General features: G+C 46.6%; 1 protein-coding gene across 1 annotated transcript in view; it reads right to left on the reverse strand.

Moving 5' to 3' along the window:
* Positions 1-19,353, reverse strand: part of B3GAT2 (beta-1,3-glucuronyltransferase 2) — a gene marked incomplete at its 5' end in the record, with an annotated part of 79,186 nt that overhangs the window by 23,746 nt on the left and 36,087 nt on the right. The window contains one exon of the mRNA XM_082669008.1: positions 12,920-13,064. Within this exon, the coding sequence (XP_082525134.1) occupies positions 12,920-13,064 (145 nt within the window). The remainder of the gene's footprint in view (positions 1-12,919; positions 13,065-19,353) is intronic.

The following is a 19,353-nucleotide window of genomic DNA, read 5'->3' on the forward strand; positions in this document are numbered from 1 at the left end:
CTTCCCCTGGAGCCATCGCAGAGAACAACGCTCCCTCTTCGCAGCGGGGGGGGGGGGGGGGGGGGGCAGAGGCCACACCCAACACCTTGCAAATCTATCATACATGCTACAAATGGCATTTTCTTTTGAAAGCTCAACTGCTTTTTGTTTGTTTAGTTTTTCAGCTGGGGAATTACAAAAATGAGTACATATCTGTTTCTAAATTCTTTTTTTTTTTTTTTTTTTTTTTGCGGTACGCGGGCCTCTCACCGTTGTGGCCTCTCCCGTTGCGGAGCACAGGCTCCAGATGCGCAGGCTCAGCGCCATGGCTCACGGGCCCAGCCGCTCCATGGCATGTGGGATCCTCCCGGACCGGGGCACGAACCCGTGTCCCCTGCATCGGCAGGCGAACTCTCAACCACAGCGCCACCAGGGAAGCCCCTAAATTCTTAAATGATCTTTCTAGGCTTGTTTTTCTCTCTCTGGGGGATATTTTCTCTAAAGTTAGGGCCAGTGTTTATCTCCACATGCCGTCCTGCACGCTGAGCCAATTCGCGGAATGAAAACGAAGGCAGGTCCACCAGCCAGGGGAGAAAAGCTCACGAAGAGCCCTGAGCAAGGAGTCCGCATGGTCTTCAGTATTAACCTTCCAGGCGGATCTGAAACAGACGCGCGAGTGCAGATTCAAACCTTCATGGAACAGCAGGAACTTCGCAGGTATCTCTTCTCCTTTCTGCCTCACCACAGCCCTCAGGGCAGCCGGTCTGATCCCTAATCCACAGGTGAGGAAACCAAGAAGTACAGCCTGCTGTGCCCAAGGGGGGCTCCGGAGTCAGAGTCAGCGCCCCGCCCGCACAGATGCGACCCCACCATGAGCGGAGCGGTCCCACACCCACGGCGCTAAGCGCATCCTGCTTCCTGGCCACCAGACATCCCGGTCGGCGGGTGTCTACAGTGTTGTAGCCTGTGCTCCGTGTGTGCTGTCTCATTCTGTGAAGAACCCCACGGACTCTGACCTGAGGAGGCAGAGAACAGCTGCTCAGATCGAGGGTCCAGTCCCTTGGCTGTAAGTGGGTGGGATGGGATTCAAAGCCGGGTGGCAGGGCCATCTCCGGACCTGAGTCTGAACCCCGGTTCTACCGTTTAATCACTGAGCGGCCTCGGAAAAGTTACTCGGCCTGTCTGGGCCTCCATTTCCTTATATTTAAACAAGGATAATGACGCGAGCCGCGTGGAGTGAGGGTTCGATAAGCAAAGCGCCGAGAGCGCCTGAGGACGCCTGCCGCCGGGTGAAGCCTCAGTAAACAGTAATTACCGAGTCTGCCGACTACGCTGCCATCAGGGAAACCTTGTGGTTTTCAAAAGTCCTACAGGAACTAGGTCTTATTCCGCTGAGATTTTGAAGGAAGTTACAATGTGCTCTGTTTGAAGTGAGATGGGGCGCCGGCATCCCTCCCCCCTGCAACCCCTCACCCTCATCCAGCCCCAGTACGGCTGCCCCGTCCGCAGCTACCCCAGGAAAGGACCCTGATTACGGGCACACAGATGCCCCTTACCCCGCATGCCCACCTCTACCCGGCACGGTCATGCTGCCTGTGGACAGCACTGAACAAGCCGCCGCAGTCAGCGAATGCCTGCAAGTCTCCAGGATACACATCTCGCTCTGGGGATGGATAAGAAAAGGGCGCCAGACTTCCGGCTGCCGTAACCTCCGCCACCATTCCTGTGGTTCTGCCTGCTGTCAGGACCAGGCGCTGCAGGGAGAGCCACACTGCACTGACCTAGGGGCAGAGTCCCGCCTCGGTCTCCAGATCCTGCACTGAAAGGTACCATGGGACCCACCAAGTCACTCTACTGAGAACATTGAGTGACGCGCTAAAAACCGCACACAAATTACAAATGGCTCCCAAGTGGCAAGAAGGTCACTCTCCCCATTTTCTTGCTTATATATTTCGTGCTTATATTCACAGAGCAAGGTCGAACTTTGTCAGTTTTGGCTAAGCTCATTTGGCTTTGATCATCACCTGATCTGGGCTGGGCCAACGTTTATTATTGCATCATCTATACCAAGTAAATTAACCCGGGCTAATGTCCTTGTCAACAAGTGCCAAGAGAAAGAAGGCCCTGCACGACGATTCCCTCCACCAAGCCCCCCGAGAGAGCTTCAGTGGTCCTCCTGTCATTCCTCGGCCCTCATCAGGGGAACAGTCATCACTTATAATCACTTTTTAAAATAAAGGGTCTGCCTGCTAAGCTGGTGGTGGGGCAGAGACCCTGGTGCAGGGCAGTTCCTCGCCCACTGCAGGCTGGGGCAGGGCACACAGGACCCCAAACTGAGGACGGAGCAGAGGCCGGGACACGGAGGCTTCTGCCCCTGCAGAGGCTGTGGTCAAGAGGCACAGTTACAGAGGTACCCCCGCTGTGGAAAGCACTGTGGGGCAGAAGAGCAGAAGTTTCCAGGAGTGGATGACTGGCTAGGGGGCTATCTTCATCTGGGTGCCGGCAAAGCCTCCGCTGAAAGAGGGACCTGGAAGGTGGGGGGCAGTGGGGAGCAGTGTGGCCCCAGGAAGCCCGGGCAGGGCTGGGTCTCCCCTGCATCTGCAGGCCTGCAGGACAGCATACCCACAAACTTTAGTCCAGGGATGTGACCTTTTTTCCCCCTAATATGCAGTTTTCTATTTCAAAACAACTACTCTTCTGGTCCACAGAATATTCTAATTACCCAAGATGACCATATCTTCTGCTCCTAAGTTACAACTCAAAGGTAACACAACAGATCACACCAATTAAATCGACCCCAAGTTAAAGGGACTATATCTGCTGTCCCCATACCACTCAAGTGTTAAAAAGACCTCAATTTCTGCTGACTTGTGAGCAGAATCTGAAATGGCTCGTTACAATTTCTAAGTCCCCGACAGCTGTCCCATAAGAGCTGCCTTGGCCTTTCGCTCCCTCACCTCGGCCTCAGCATCCTGCCCCTGGATCCCAGCGGCCTCCAGGCCCCCCTCTGCCACGGTCCAGGCCCTACTCAGAACATTCCAGACTCCCCAAGGCCACAGAGATGAGGGCAGAGGTCTCCACCACCCCCCCCCAGTCAGGCCTCACAGCCCGACCCCAGCTCCCTCTCTTTAGAGCCATGGGTTCGCGGTCCTCCACTCCCACCCCGCTGCCCTGCCCTGGCCCGCGTGGAAGGCGCCCCTTAGATGTAAACCCAAAGCATCCACCTGCACCTCATCTTGTGCCTCGTGGGGAGCCGGTCATGCACTGTCGCCCCGTTCCCTCTGCTGGGCGTGCGCTGGGTGGAGCGGGCCCTGCACCCCCGACGGCCCTCTGCCCAGCAGCCTCCGGGAAACTCAGTGTCTTGTCACCTCTGCTCCGTGGACCCTGCAGACGTCCGGCCCCCAGCGCACAGTCCTTCACCTTCCTGGGTCTTGTTTCCTCGTCCAACTTGGCCCCTCACGTGGAGGAAGGGGAGGATCTGCCCAGGTGAACGCGTCCATCTAAAGTCCCGAGTCCTCCTTGTTTCCTCTCCTTTGGGATCTTCAACACTTACCTCTTTTGCCTCAAAAATGGCACCCCTCCGGCCTCTCACGGATCAAACTGCCCACCCTCTCTGCTCTGTTGGAAACCTGACGTTGCTCGGACGACCCTGCTGAACTTTCACTCCCCTTGCTGTCGGGCCTTTGTCCTCCCATGTCCCCCCTTCCAGGGAACAGTCTCCCAGCCGTCCGGCACTCTCCCCTCTCACCAGCTTGTCCACATCCGAGACACGAGACGCCTGACAGCCGAATTCACGACTCTCCACCTCTTCTCCAGGGACTGTGGTCACCCCTCCCCCCACTCCTTCCTGTTGGGCCCCGCCCCCTTCCGGGGCTCCTCCCCCTGCGGCCCCACTCTGTGGCTGCTCCCAGGACGCACTCTGAGGCCACCCCCGGTCTCCCCGTGGGAGTGCATCCCTCCCCCCCTCCCCCCCACCCCTCGTGGGAGCCACTCCATCCCCAGGGCTGCAACACGCCAACCACAGGACACCAAGACCCTTGCTCCGTTCTGTAAGCTGCACGTGAGAAATAGTTTTATCGCTGTATAGTCATGTCTCATCAGCCATGACAAAGTGACCCCAGGACACCCCTTAACTCACCCTTTGCTTTTGAGGGTGAGAGTGCTAGTAATGTGGAGATGGGGGCACTCTTCTTTATGACATCAAAGTGATCCTTTACTGAGCCTGGTAATAAAAAAATGTGTGTGGTTTTCGTGCCAGGTTCTTGGCAAGGAGCTTGTAAAACCCTTAAAACTTCCTGAGTGACAGGGGTGACTCTGCTATGCTAATGAGGTGGCTCGAGGTGGACCCTCCATGGCTTCAGTATGGGGCTGGGTACCCGAAGGACCAGCTGCGTGGTTAAAGGGTTGGAGGCCTGCACCATCCCAATCTCTGGGGAGGGACTGAATCCAAGCACGTGGCTCAATCACGCCTACGGGACGAAACCCCCATAAAAACTCTGAACACGAGAATCTGGTGGAGCTTCCTGGGTTCTGAACACACGAATGTGCTGGGAGGGTGATGCATCCTGATTCCACGAGGAAAAGGCACAGAAGCTCTTCCTTCTCTCCCAGACCTCACCCTGTGTGTTGCTTCACCAGCTGATGCTAATTTGTATCTTTTAAAATAACAAGTTGAAGGCTATCCTGAGTTCTGTGAGTCCCTCTATTAAATGATCAAACCTGAGAGGAAAACATCACATTTATAGCCCATTCATCGGAAGTGCAGATGGCCTGGGGACACCCGAAGCGGAGCTGGTGTCTGAAGGAAGGGGACCACACCCTCTAACTTGTGGGGTCTGGGCTACCTCTGGGTGGTTAGGGCCAGAGCTGAACTGTAGCACACCCGGTTGGATTTTTACCAGAATAAAGTCCCTGCAGTGTGCCAGGGACTCAACTGGAAACAGTACGTCCTTCACGTAGGGAGCACAGTGCCCTGCCTGCCACGGCCCCAGAGCTAAGAATACGGCGCATGCAAATGTTGAAAACTCAAAATAAGTATCTCAGCTGTAAGTTCCGAATTTTATCAAATCTACACCTCCAAGTGAGGCTGAGGATTAAGCTTTTGAGCAATGGTCCTTATTGACACCTCACTGGAAGCAGCCAAAGTGACTCTTTCACTTGAAAGCAACTCCCTAAAAACTAAAACTAAAAACTTTGTGTGGGGCTTCCCTGGTGGCGCAGTGGTTGAGAGTCCACCTGCCGACGCAGGGGACGCGGGTTCGTGCCCCGGTCCGGGAAGATCCCACATGCCGTGGAGCGGTTGAACCCGTGAGCCATGGCCGCTGAACCTGCGCGTCCGGAGCCTGTGCTCCTCAACGGGAGAGGCCTCAACAGTGAGAGGCCCGCGTACCGCAAAAAACAAAAAAAACAAAAAAAACAAAAACAAAACTTTGTGTGCACTGTCTTGCTTTCAGGCACTGAGAACTAGCCAGTGGCCAGATGCCTGGGGTGCTGGAATTAAAGTCTGAGGCACAGGCCAGTGTAGACAGTCCCAGGGCTCACTGGCTTGGCAGAGTGGGGTGGCCACTGACCAACTGCTGAAGCCAACTGCACGCCACAGCCAGGGCAAGGGCTGCCTCCGATGCGGTCTTTCTATCCTGTGGGTGAGTATCTTAGTTCTTGCTTCAGTAGGAATCATTAGAATTTTAAAAATTATGTCCCCATGCAAGAGGGATAATCATGACTTCTGCCACTACCACTGTGCGTACAAGAAAACTTCAGGACCAGATTTTCTCATCTCAGAGCAAAACTCACATCTGTGGTGTTCAGTGTGGCAAAATAAAGACAGACACGGAGTCAAGCTCCACAAACGACATGAAACATTCCAGTTCCGATGCCTGATACGCAAATAGGATTCTGGTGGAGGCTAGGCTGTGGCTTCACAGAAATACAAACAGGACAGACCCCGAGGGGCTTCTGCTGAACGTATGTTCAACCCCTCAGAGCAAGACAGCTGTGGAAATGCTATGCGTGGGCTCTTTAAGTTCACGTTTCTTTCTTTTTTTTTTTAAAGGAATATGTATGATTTTATTTATCTTTTTGTTTAAGAAATATTTTCTTTTTTTATTGAACTATAGTTGATGGATAGTCTTATGTTAGTTTCAGGCATACTACGTAATGATTTGATATCTGCATAACCTGTGAAATGATCACCATGATAAACCTAATAATCATCTGTCCTCAAAGTAATTACAATATTACTGACAATAGTCCTTATGCTGTATATTATATCCCCATGGCTTATTCATTTTATAACTAGAGAACCTCTTAATCCCCTTCACCTGTTTTGCCCACCTCCCACCTCCTCCCTTCTGGCAACTACCTGTATGTTCTTTGTATCTATTAGGATGTTTTCATTTCGTTCTGTTTTGTTTAGATTCCACATATAAGTGAGGTCATACGGTATGACTATCTCTAGCTTATTTTACTCAGACTTATAACCTCTATATCCATACATGTTGTCACAAAGGCAAGATTTCATTTTTGATGGCATCTTTAGGATTTTCTATATATAGTATCATGTCATCTGCAAACAGTGACAGTTTTACTTCTCCCTTTCCAGTTTGGATTCCCTTTATTTCTTTTTCTTGTCTAACTGCTGTGGCTAGGACTTCCAATACTATGTTGATGAGTATGGCCATTGTTGTCTTACTCCTGATCTTAGAGGAAATGCTTTAAGCTTTTCACCGTTGAGTATTATGGCTGTGCTTTTGTTGTATGTGGCCTTTATTATATCGAGGTACATTCCTTCATTACCAACTTTGCTGAGAGTTTTTATCATAAGTGAATGTTGAATTTTGTCAAAAGCTTTTTCTGCATCTATTGAGATGATGTGATTTTTATTCTTCAGTTTGTTAATGTGGTGTATCACATTGATTGATTTGTGGCTATTGAACCATCCTTGCATCACTGGGAAAAATCCCATTTGATCATGGAGTGTGATCATTTTAATATATTGTTGAATTCAGTTTGCTGATATTTTGTTGATATTTCTGCATCTATGTCCACCAGTAATATCGGCCTGTAAATTTCTTTCCCCTTCCTTCCTTCCTCCCTCCCTCCCTTCTTTCCTTCCTTCCTTCCTTCCTTCCTCTCTTTCTTGTGTCGGTGGTGTCTTTATCTGGTATCAGAATGATGCTGGTCTCACAGAACAAGTTTGGAAGCATTCCTTCCTCTTATAATTTTGGAATAGTGTGAGAAGAATAGGTATTAACTCCTCTTTAAATTTTTGGTAGAATTCACCTATGAAGCTGTTTGGTCATGGACTTTTGCTTGTTGGGAGTTTTTAACTTACTAATTCAAGTTTATTAGTGGGAATTTGTCCGCTATATTTTCTATGTCCTCCTGATTCAGTCTTGAGAGATTGTACATTTTTAGGAATTTATCCGTTTCTTCTAGGTTGTCCATTTTATTGGCATATAATTTTTTGTAGTAATGTTTTATAACCCTTTGTATTTCTGTGGTGCTCATTGTAAGGTCTCCTTTTTCAGTTATGATTTTATTTATTTGGGCCGCCTCTTTTTTTCTTGATGGGTCTGGCTAAAGCTTTATCAATTTTTTTATCTTTTCAAAATACCATTCTTAGTTTCATTGATCTTCTCTATATTTTTTTCCTAGTCTCTTTTTCATTTATTTCTACCCTGATCTTTATGATTTCTTCAACTAACTTTTGGTTTTGTGTGTTCTTTTTCTAGTTCCTTTAGGTGAAATGTTAGATTGTTTATGTGGGCTTTTTCTTGTTTCCTGAGGTGGACTGTATCCCTATAATCTTCCCTCTTAGAACTGCTTTTGTTGTGTCCCATAGATTTTGGTACTTTATGTTTCCATTTTCATTTGTCTCCAGGTATTTTTTGATTTCCTCTGTGATTTCTTCAAGACCCATTGGTTGCTTAGTAGCATGTTGTTTAGTTTCCACATGTTTGTGTTTCTTGCATTTTTTTCCTGTACTTGATTTCTAGTCTCATAGTGTGTGGTCAGAAAAGATGCTTGATATGATTTCAATTTTATTACATTTACTGAGACTTGTTTTGTAGCTGTCATGTTATCTATCCTGGAGAATGTTCCATGTGCACTTGAAAAAAATGTGTATTTTGCTGTTCTTGAATGAAATGTTCTCTATATATCTATTAATTCTATCTGCTTTAATGTGTCATTTAAAGCCATTTTTCATTATTGATTTTCTGTCTAGATGATCTGCCCACTGATGTAAATAGGGCATTAAAGTTTCTACTAACATTACTATCATTTTTCTCCCTTCATGTTTGTTAATATCTGCTTCATGTATTTAGGTACTTATAATGGGTGCATACATATTTACAATTGTTGTTGGATTCATCAATTCTTGTTGGATTGATCCCTTTATCTATATCTATAATATTCTTCTTTGTCTCGTTACTTCTTTGTTTTAAAGTCTTCCATCTGATGTAAGCATTGCTATCCCTGCTTTTCATTTCCATTTACATGAAATACCTTTTCCGTCCCCTCACATTCAGTCTTCATGTGTCTCTAGATCTGAAGTGAATTTCTTGTAGGTAGCATATATATGGGTCTTGTTTTTTACCCATTTGGCTCCTCTGTGTCCTTTGATTGGAGCATGTAGTCCATTTACATTTAGTGTAATTATTTCACATCTTTTTGTTTGTGTATTTCTTAACTACTTTGGCAGATACAGATGATTCTATACTTTTGTCTTTTGACCTTCCTACTATCTTTATAAGTGGCTGACCTACTACATTTACCATGTTTGCTTTTACCAGGGAGATTTTTCCTTCCATAATTTTCATATTTCTAGCTGTGGTCTTTTCTTTTCTGTTTAAAGAAGTCCCTTTAACATATCTTGTAAATCTAGTTAGTAGTGCTGAACTCCTTTAGCTTTTGCCTACCTTTAAAACTCCGTCTTTTCAAATCTGAATGATAACCTTGCCAGGTAGAGTATTCCTGGCTGGAGATTTTTTCCTTTCATCACTTTGCATATGTACTGCTACTCCCTACTGGCCATCAAAGTTTCTTCTAAAAAGACAGCTGATTGTCTTATTCCCTTGCATGTAACTAGTTGCTTTTGCTGCTTTTAAGATTCTCTCTTTAATAATTGCCATTTTAATTATAAGGTGTCTTGGTGTGGACCTCATTGGGTTCACCTCTTTTGGGACTCTCTGTGATTCCTGGACTTGGATATCTGTTTCCTTCCCCAGGTTAGGAAAGTTTTCAGCTATCTTTTTGTCCAAATAAGTTATCTGCCCCTTTCTCTCTCTCTTCTCCTTCTGGGACCCCTATAATGAAAATGTTAGTACACTTGATGTTGTTCCAGAGATCTCTTAAACTATCCTAATTTTGTTTGTTTGTTTGTTTGTTTTTTGTGGTTTTTTTTTTTTGTGGTACGCGGGCCTCTCACTGTTGTGGCCTCTCCCATTGCGGAGCACAGGCTCCGGACGTGCAGGCTCAGTGGCCATGGCTCACGGGCACAGCCGCTCTGCGGCATGTGGGATCTTCCCGGACCGGGGCACAAACCCGTGTACCCTGCATTGGCTCTCAACCACTGCACCACCAGGGAAGCCCTATCCTAATTTTTAAAATTCTTTTTCCTTTTCTCTATTCAGCTCGGTTGATTTCCACTACTCTGTCTTCCAGATCACTGACCTGTTCCTCTATATCATCTAATCTACTGTTGGATTCCTCCTAGTGTATTTTTTATCTCAGTTATGTATTCTTAAATTCTGTTTCATTCTTACTTATATTTTCTAGCTCATTGTTGAAATTCTCACCATGTTCATTCATTCTTCTCCTAAGTTTGGTGAGCATGTTTATAATTATCACCTTGAACTTTTTATCAGGTAAATTGCTTATCTCCACTTTGTTTAGTTCTTTTTCTGAGATTTGGAACATATTCCAAATCTTGTTCCTTCATTTGGAACATATTCCTCTGTCTCCTCATTTGGCCCAATTTTGTTTGCTCTATGTGTGAGGTGGGTCAGTTACATTTCCCAATCTTGGGGACGTGGCCTCGTGCAGAAGATGTCCTATGAAGCCCAGCAGCCCCTTCCCCTCTCATCTCCAGAGCTACATGCTTTAGGGGTGCCCCCTCTGTGGGCTGCACGCATCCTTCTGCTGTGGCCGGGATGGCGACTGTGGGTGTGATGGTAGCGGGCCTGGGCCCTGGCCTGGCTGGCTGTGAGGCCGTTCCTCTCGCAGGGGTGCAGGCTTGCTGGAGGGCGGGGTAGCATTCTCACATGGTTGGCTGCACATTCCGTGTGGGCCTCCAGGCTGGTGCTTGCCCACTGGAGGGCAGAGCTAGGTCCCCATAAGGCTGTCAGTTTCATGTTTTTTAATCAGTTTGTGGCAGTCCAAGCGAGACGCAGGCTCCAACGCAGTCCCTCACTCATCCATCAGAACGACTTTTAAAGCAGTGATCCTCAGGCTTTCCTGGGTACAGCAGGGAAGCGGGCTTCCAGCTTTCTACTCTCTAGAGATTGTGAGTGTATATGTGTCTGTGTGTGTCTCTTGAAAATGAGGTGGGAAGTACCATTTGTACATGAACATCCAAAAGCCCTGTTCTCTCTTCCCACTAAGAGTAAATGAATCATATGGAATCTAAACAAAGCTATAAAATTGCAAGTTTTAGAATGAGAACAAACGGCTCAAAGTCAGAGCTTTATCTCATCAACCAAATCCCTCTCACTTAAAGGTTTCCAAAGATATCAATAATTCACTGAAAACTAATTTGCAAAGCAAATTCACATGTGAAGAAACTAATTTAGTGTTTCAAAAGTTGTTTTCTTTGAGACAGGAATTTTATTCCGATTTTAAAATAAGGATAATTAATAAAAACAAGCAAATCAGTCATATTTTACAATAGGTCTTATATTATGCTTTGAAAATCTCTTAAAGTGCTTTTAAAAATCCAAACACCAGTCACGTCATGGAGAAGTTTCCCAGAGATTCTGGCAGTGACAGAGTGTGAAATATCTTGTCACCAGTCAGGCCTAATTCACAAAACCCATGTGCCCTTCTTGAATTTTAGATATATCTATTTGGATCCAAAGTCTGGGGGGAACAATGCAAAATACTCGATGGGTTTACTGGATACTTGATCATCTACATAAAGTTCTTACAGCAAAATCCAGGAAGACGTATCTATGTCACCCTCACCTTGAAGTTAGCTTGAAGGGTGATGGGCAGAGAACCCATGTGGGAGACTTGAACTCCTGGGGACCAGAAGGACCAAACATCTGCCAGCCGGCTGCGTCAGCAGCCACACCCTCACTTAGAATCCAGGGACCTGGACTCTTCTTTGAGCTTCCCAAGATAGGAAGCCAGGGAAAGGGAGAACTCGTTAGCAAAGACCTCAGTGGTCATTCACGCTACTGCCTCATTCTACATGAGGAAACTAAGTCCCAGAGAAGCGCGAGATTTTGCCTAATGTTCCTCAAGATTTCTGCTCAAATTTAACACTTCTGAGCAGCAGAAAACTTGATTTTCAAGACATGTTATGGTCGGCCTTATCGTTTCAGACTTGATTGAGGCGACGCCCCTTTTGATAATCCTCGTCACCTTCCAAATACAGCTGACCTGCCTGTCTGTCTGCCTTCAGGAAGATTCTTTGGTTGAGATGCCAGCTCAGCTCTGTGGCTGCAAGAACTGGGGACCGAGGAATAAGGCTTGGGTTGGAAGAGGGACAGAGGGGTCGGGACGCAGGGAGGGGGCCTGGGAGGGGGGAGGGGTCAGGGGAGGGTCAGAGGTCTGGACCACCCTTGGGTCAGAGACCATGACACACAATCCCACAAAGCTGGCCCTCAGGAGATGCTGTTAAACGTTGAGTTAAAATACCCTAGTTTGTCTTCTCCCATGAAGCAGGGCAGCAGGCCGGCCATCCCCAGCGCTTTTCCACGGCAGCTTTTATTCCTAGCGCTCTTCATAACCTCACTCCCTCAAATTTATAGTATTTTCAGAATAAAATTCATGAAGCCAGTCAGAACACAGCCTCCATCCCATCACAATTCTGAGCAGTGATTCTGACTACAGCTGGGAAATAGCACACAAAAAGATCGGCCAAGCACAGGCTGACAGACAGACAGACAGAGCTCTGTTTCGGCGCTGAGATGGATGAGATCAATTTTGAAGCTTCTCTGCCTTCATATTCTAGGTTACAGACATCAGTGATTTTAGCGATTTTTTTTCTCTTTTGCCTCCAAAGCCTCATGTTTCAAACTGCATCGTTCCACAGTTATCACAGGCATCATGTTATATAACCCCCAGAGAATGAGTCACTTTATGATAAAGCAGCATTTTAGAATTTGTGGTCTACAGTAGGTTTTATTCAATTTAGTTGGTTGGTCAGAGAGTAAAAACTTTGAAAGACAGTTATACTCAACATTAGTACCTGTTTGAAAAACCAGTAATCCAGTTTTATATTTTCACTCTTAAATATATCAATAAGGACTCAATGTCTCAATCAACAAGCATCAAAATGGTTAGCTTGCCTATACCATATCACTGTTAAATTTATCAGTACGCATGGGATATATTACAACCAGTCGGACTTGCAGAGTGAGGCATGGACAGGTACAGGCTGTAGACCCCTGTGAGGCCGGGGCCAGGTCTGTCTCTCACTGCCCATCTCCCCGCCGCCCAGCCCAGCACCTGGATGAAGGGATGGCTGCGTGGACAGGTGACAAATGGAATGGCATGAGTGTTTCTTAATCACTCCCCGAATCAATCACCCCTTGAATCACCCAACCAGCCTGCTCTGAAGGTTTCAACATTCATCTGCTGAACATAACACAACGTAGGGTTTAAGCAAAGCGGTCTTTCAAAGCGTCCTGCCTTCGGTACAGTTACACACGGGGGTGGGGGGTGGGGGCGGGAACAACCCGGCGGGAACAAACCCCGCGATCTACGCGCTCACCTGCCATATCGATGGCAAAGGGCCTGTCTGCTCTCCAGCCGGTGTACCAGCCGACGACCTTCCCGTTTTCCACCAACGGACGTTCATAACGCCGCCCGCCAACCAGGCCCACTGGCCACACGGAGACCTTGCGCGTCGTTCGCATCTACAAAAGGGGAAAGAGATGCAGTTGAAGCTTCCTTGGGGGAAGGAACCTGTGAGCCACAGAAGAAACGGGGCGAGTGGAGATCTCCGAACGGTGAAGGTTTCCGAGCGGAACCAGAACCCTCCTGCGGGCAGACTGTTCCCCGGTTCCCTGCCGTGTGGCTGCCTGGTGCCACTGCCCTGTGCTGTCACAGACTCAGCCAGGGGCTCAGGGCTGAGAAATCAAGTGGGTCCATGTCTGAACATCGCTCATCGGAAGCTGTGACCATCAAATACTGTCTATTTGTCTCAAAGCTGGATCTTCAACTACGCTTGGTCCCCCCGCAAGTGCAAGTTCCCGACTGCCCCTTAGGCAGCCTTATTACACAGCAACAGCAGCAACTCCTCTCAGAGGAGCCACAGGGGTTGCCTGTCTCTGATTTCTGTTTTACTGTTACAGACACAGAGAGATCTTGTCTGGGGACATTCATAACAGGATCCAGATACAGAACAGACACCAGGCACCCTCCAGACAGAAAGAAAATTGTCCCCTAAATTCGCCTGCCTTTCAAAGGCGATCAGGCCAAATTAGAGAGGAAAGGCCCACACGGGCTGCTGGAATCTCTGGTCCTCTCCAGGTACACGCTCTTAAAGACAGCCCTCAACTGGAAGTTATCTCCTGGACTTCTTTAAGGGGAAAGACGTGTTGATACACAACATTGTAAAGCAACTATACTCCAATACAAATTAGAAAACAAAAAAGCAAAAACAAACAAAGACATGTTGATAACAAAGCTGGCCTCTAGCAGGTAGCACTTTGGGGGAAAACCATCACTGTCACCACCACCTCCTTCTGGGACATGTGCTGGGGCCAAGTCAGCCCATGTGGCGCCTTTCTGCAAACTAGAAAGAGCTGCCCCTTTCTCAGGTGGACACACCCATGCCGGGGCCCCTGGCTTGGCCATCAGAGCACAGGCTGGATTTCAGCAGTGCCTACTCTCCCAGCTGGGTGTGCCACACCGCTGCACCAGGCGGACCCGTTGTTGGGATCATTATAATTTCAACACCAATGCTTGACTTTTTATTTGCTATAGAACTGGGTCATGGTCCGTTAACCAGTGATTAAAATAAAGATTATCAATCAAGGAATTATTTAATGAAAGGAAGAAAAATTATATTCTTGGCAAAGATTTTCAAGTACAATTCAAATTAAAAGTTATGCTACTGTATTAATGAAAATATAACTCGAAGCTCCCATTTAGCAAATATCCCAACTTTACTTATTTATTAATACCCCACTTCACTCCAAAGAGCAGATTCTAGAGCATGAAGCAATCCAGGTAACGAAGATCCCATTCTATTGGTCTTCCACAAATCTGACGTGACTGCTTTTTATAGTTTATCACTTTTTCAGTAAATTAATCACCATTGCCTTGTGCTAGTTCATACTAACTTAATTTTTTTTTTTAAAGTGCTACTGAAAAAAAAAAGAGTGTTACTGAGGTATAACTGACTACAGAAAAGAATTAACAGTCCTGAGACTATGATTTTCAGAAAAGCCTGCTTATAAGCTGGCCCTTGGCCGGCACCTGGGAATCTGGCTTTTGAAGCATTTTTACGCTGATAAGGTTGTTTTGCCCGCCTGGGCCACTGAACACGTTTTCTTTTCAGGCATCTGAGACACTGGTGGGCAGAGGTGCCTATGTGACCAGCCCCCAGTCAAAACCCTGAACCTGAAATGGGTTTCAGTGGGCATAACCACTGTACCTCCATAGTTACAGCTTTGCTGCTGGAGGGAAGGTGTGCTCTGCGGTCCCTCATGGGGGGCAGAGGACACAGGAAGTGGCACACGGATTCCTCCAGACCTTCCTCACGTCTTTCCCTCACTGATGTGCCTACGGATCCTACTGCGTCCCGGTGACACGTCTTATCCACAAGTACAATACATGCTGGGTGCTAGGGGTCCCAGTAAATCACCAAGCACGTGGGCAGGCTTAGGGACCCCTGAAAGGATAAAATGCATGTTTTGAAGGGTAAAATTTGATACACTTTGACCTATGTAAATGGCCATGAACACATGGCCAAAATGAAGATAATAAACATATCCATCACCCCCAAGTTTCCTTGTACTGTTTTTTTTTTGTGGTACGCGGGCCTCTCACTGTTGTGGCCTCTCCCGTTGTGGAGCACAGGTTCCGGACGCGCAGGCTCAGCGGCCATGGCTCACGGGCCCAGCCGCTCTGCAGCATGTGGGATCTTCCCGGACCGGGGCACGAACCCGTGTCCCCTGCATCGGCAGGCGGACTCTCAACCACTGCGCCACCAGGGAAGCCCCCTCGTGCTGTTTTTTAAAGCCACCCCTCTTTACGCTCTCCACATCCCCTAACCCCAGGCAACCGCTGATCTCCACAGAATTTTATATGAACGGAAGCATATGGTATATACTGTTTTTTTTTTTTTAAATTGGGCTTCTTTCACTTAGAATAATGATATGGAGGTTCAGCCAGGCTACGATGTGTATCAACAGCTCAGTCCTTCACCTTGCTGAGCAGTATTCTACCGTGTGGATGTATGGGTGTGCCACAGTTTTGTTTTGTTTTTTTAAATCCATTTACCTGTTGATGGACTTTTGGGTTTTTTCAAGCCTCTGGATATTACAGATGAAGCTCTTACGAACATCGGTGTATGAGTCTCTGCAGACTTCATTATTTTTGGATAAATACCTAAGAGTGGACCGCCTAGATCACATGGTACGTGTACATTTAACTTTTTAAGAAAATGCCAAATTATTTTCCAAAGTGGTTGCGTGCGCCGTTTTACAATCCCGCCAGCAGTGTGTGTGAGTTCCAATCATTCCACATCCGTGCCAGCAGTGTGTGTGAGTTCCAATCATTCCACATCCTCAATGAGACTTGGTGTGGCTGGTGTTTCATTTTAGCCATTCTAATAGGTATTCGTAGTATGTCACTGTAGCTTTAATTTGCATTTTTCTAATGACTGATTATGTTGAGTATCTTTTTATGTACTTATAAGCCATATGGCATTGCTTTTTTGGTGAAGTATTTGTTCCAATCTTTTGCCTACTTTTTAAATTGCTTATTTCTTTCCTATTGTGTTTTGAGAGGTATTTATATAGTCTGCATACAAGTCCTTTTCTTAGATATGTGACATAAATAATTTCTCCTTGTCTGTGGCTCATCTCTTCTTTTCTTAATTGGGGTATAGTTATTTTACAATGTTGTGTTGATTTCTGCTGTACAACGAAGTGAATCAGCTCTATGTATATCTCTATCTCCTCCCTCTTGGGAGACACGGCTCATCTTTGGAAGGACAGACAGTTTTAATGTTGACGAAGTCCAGTGCATGCATTTGTCCTTCATGAAGAATGCTGTTGGTGTCATAGCTGAGATATTGTTGCCTAACCCGCAGTTTTCTCCTCCTTTCTACAAGTTATCATGGATTTAGGTCTTATATTTAATTATGATCTATTTTGAGTTAATTTTGTGTATGTGATGTGAGGGACTGAAATTCTTCTTTTTCTTTTTTTTGCATGTGGATATCCAATTGTTCCAACTGTATCTAATTGTCGCAGAACTACAGAACAGCCTTTGTACTCTTGTCAAAAGTCAGTGGCCACCTACGTGTGAGTTTCCTTCTGGACGTTCTCCCTGACCCATTGGTCCGCTTGGCGATCTAATGCTACTACCACAGTCTTGATGTACTGTGGTTTTATGACAACCGCCGTGACCAGGTGGTGTGGGTTCCCCATCTCTGTTCTTCTTCAGCAGAGTTGTTCTATTTCCATATGAGTTTCAGAGTCAGTCTGTAAATTCTGACAAATTTTGATCAGGACTGTGTCAAATCTATATATCAATTCACTGAGAACCGACAACGTAGCAATACGGAGTCTTCGAATCCATGAACATGGTCTCTCTCTCTCCAGTTATTTAGACCTTTCATTTCTCTCAGCAAGGTTTTGGAGATTTAATTTTGAATCAGTATTAACATTTAATGCTTTTGTGTCCTAGATCTTTGCCATAGGTGGGAAAAAAAGCCAGAAATTTTATTAAAAATTTCCCCAAAATACGGCCCTCTCCTCAACTCACTCCACCCCTGTTCCCTCACACACTGCAGAAAATGAAAAATTTCCATTTTTTTAATTTGATATCTCAAATATGCCAAACATACTGAGAAATCAAGTTAAATCTAGTACATGTTTTTCTTACAGTGACAGAATGGCCTTGTATCTAACAAGGTACTGAAAATAGTGCTGTGTCCTTTTTTTGATATTTCCTTAAAATGCCTATGATTTTTTAGCTCCTAAACTGCTTTTTCCTGGAGCACTAAATTTTCAAATCTGAAAAGCCGGTAAGCGGACCTCGTCTCAGACCTGGGTATCCTCCTGGGAATGCATAGGTTGCGCCTGCATACAGCAGGTGCCAAAACATTCTTGATAAGTGTGTAAGCACCATGTGGTACCTGAGACCTGAGCCATATGTAGCAAGCAATCAGGATGCTGTGTTGTGAAGGGGCACCTCACAGGCAAGAGGAGGACAGACAGGAAAAGAACAGAAGGAAAGGGGAAACAGGAAAAGAGAAATTCCCTTACAGAGGAGAACACACGGAACTGTGGGAGCGCTCCTACTGGGACAAGCGAACACGGCCAGACGTGTTTGGCGCCTGGGTTTTCACTTAAGTAGGGCTGTGAAAGACATGTAGGATTTTCCCCACAGACTACAGAATGGCCTAGGGTTCCGGGTAATGAGACGAATCAAAGAAGGAACCTTCACACTTCTGTGCCAGTTTCATGCTAGAACACGTAGGTTTTATTTAGCATGCTCCACATTTCTGAGAGCAGCTCAGAGCGAACATTTGTCCATGTTTTATTTTTTCAGGGGGTCGGGTGCTAGAGGAAATGCAAGCACTATTTGAATGCAGGTGATGTGGCAGGACTACGTTTCCAAGCATGCGACATTTTTAAAAGTCTGTCATTTAAATACAGGCAGCCCGTCACATCCGCGGGTTCCACATCCTTTACACTATCCGCGGTTGTTGGATCTGCAGATGCCGAACCTGCGGATACAGAGGGCCCGGGATGGGACTCGGGCAGGTACCAAAATCCGATGGGACTTGGATTTTGGTACCCACAGCGGGTCCTGGAACCAATTCCGTGGATACCTAGGGACGACTATAGTTTACAACTTCAGAAACATCCAGATGCCCTTGACGTGTGTGCACGGCTCCGAGATTCAGTGTGGAATCCTTCATTCCAGGGTTAGACACACAGCCCCTCAGCACACGACCACTACACTGCACAGAGTGCGCCGGCATTTCAAAGGAAAATAGCACAGCTATTTACAGAACTTCTGCTCGGCACCCCTGGGATCCATCCTTTGTTGTGTGTCCTTTTCTCTCCATCTACGCTCTTTAAGGATTCCTAAGCAGCCTCCTCCTTTTCTGAGAGGGGGAAATGTAACAATGACTGTTCCTATTAAAAGTAAAAGCACTTTCCTGTAACTAAAATAGTCTCCATATTTAGAAGCTCTGTTACTTTCTTAGCACAAAATAGCAGTTACGTCACAGGCACGTCTTCCGGTGCCCGGTGTGAGCTCCAGTCTGAAACTGAGGAGTAAAGCACTGGATGTTAAGATGAAGAGGAAGCAGTTCACGTATTGATAGGACAATATTATGACCAGTTCCGGCCCCCAAAGGCATTCTCTTCCTATTTATTCCACGCTAGAGTCATACTCTGTTGCTTACTCCTCCCGCCGTGACCCCCAGTGAAGTGGATAGGACCCGCAAGCCCAAATCACGGGCAGATCCAATGGCTAAAAGGACCACGAGATGCATGTGGGACATTTGCATGCTCCTCCAGGCCACGTGCCTTTTAAACTCCCCCAGGGCAGGTGGTGCCGGTTCTTCTGCACCTTCTCCAGGAAAGCAGGGCGGCAGGGAACTGCCATGCACTCCTGGGTCTGGTGACTCTTACCAACAACCGCTCCTGTTTCTTTAGCCAACGTTTTTTCCTGCAGCTTTAAGCTGCATGGCTTTGGCCCCTCTCTGGGAGATGGCTAGCGGCCAGTGTTCCAGGACTGGGACGCTTCAGAAGATCACACGTATGTGATCATCAGAATGTCCTTAGAGTAAAACAGAAAAAGTTAAACAAATGCCCTTTAGCTTCCTTTAAGACCTGCCAGTAGGTGAAATCTTGTTTTATTTTTTCCAAAGGGAAATGAACAAAATCCTTGATCTTATGAAATATAAAATGCCATAGGCAACTTCAAGAAGCAGCATTACAATAAAGGAGTTTA

This window comes from Grampus griseus, assembly GCF_964374135.1.
Source record: "Grampus griseus genome assembly, chromosome: 13".
NCBI lineage: Eukaryota > Metazoa > Chordata > Mammalia > Artiodactyla > Delphinidae > Grampus > Grampus griseus.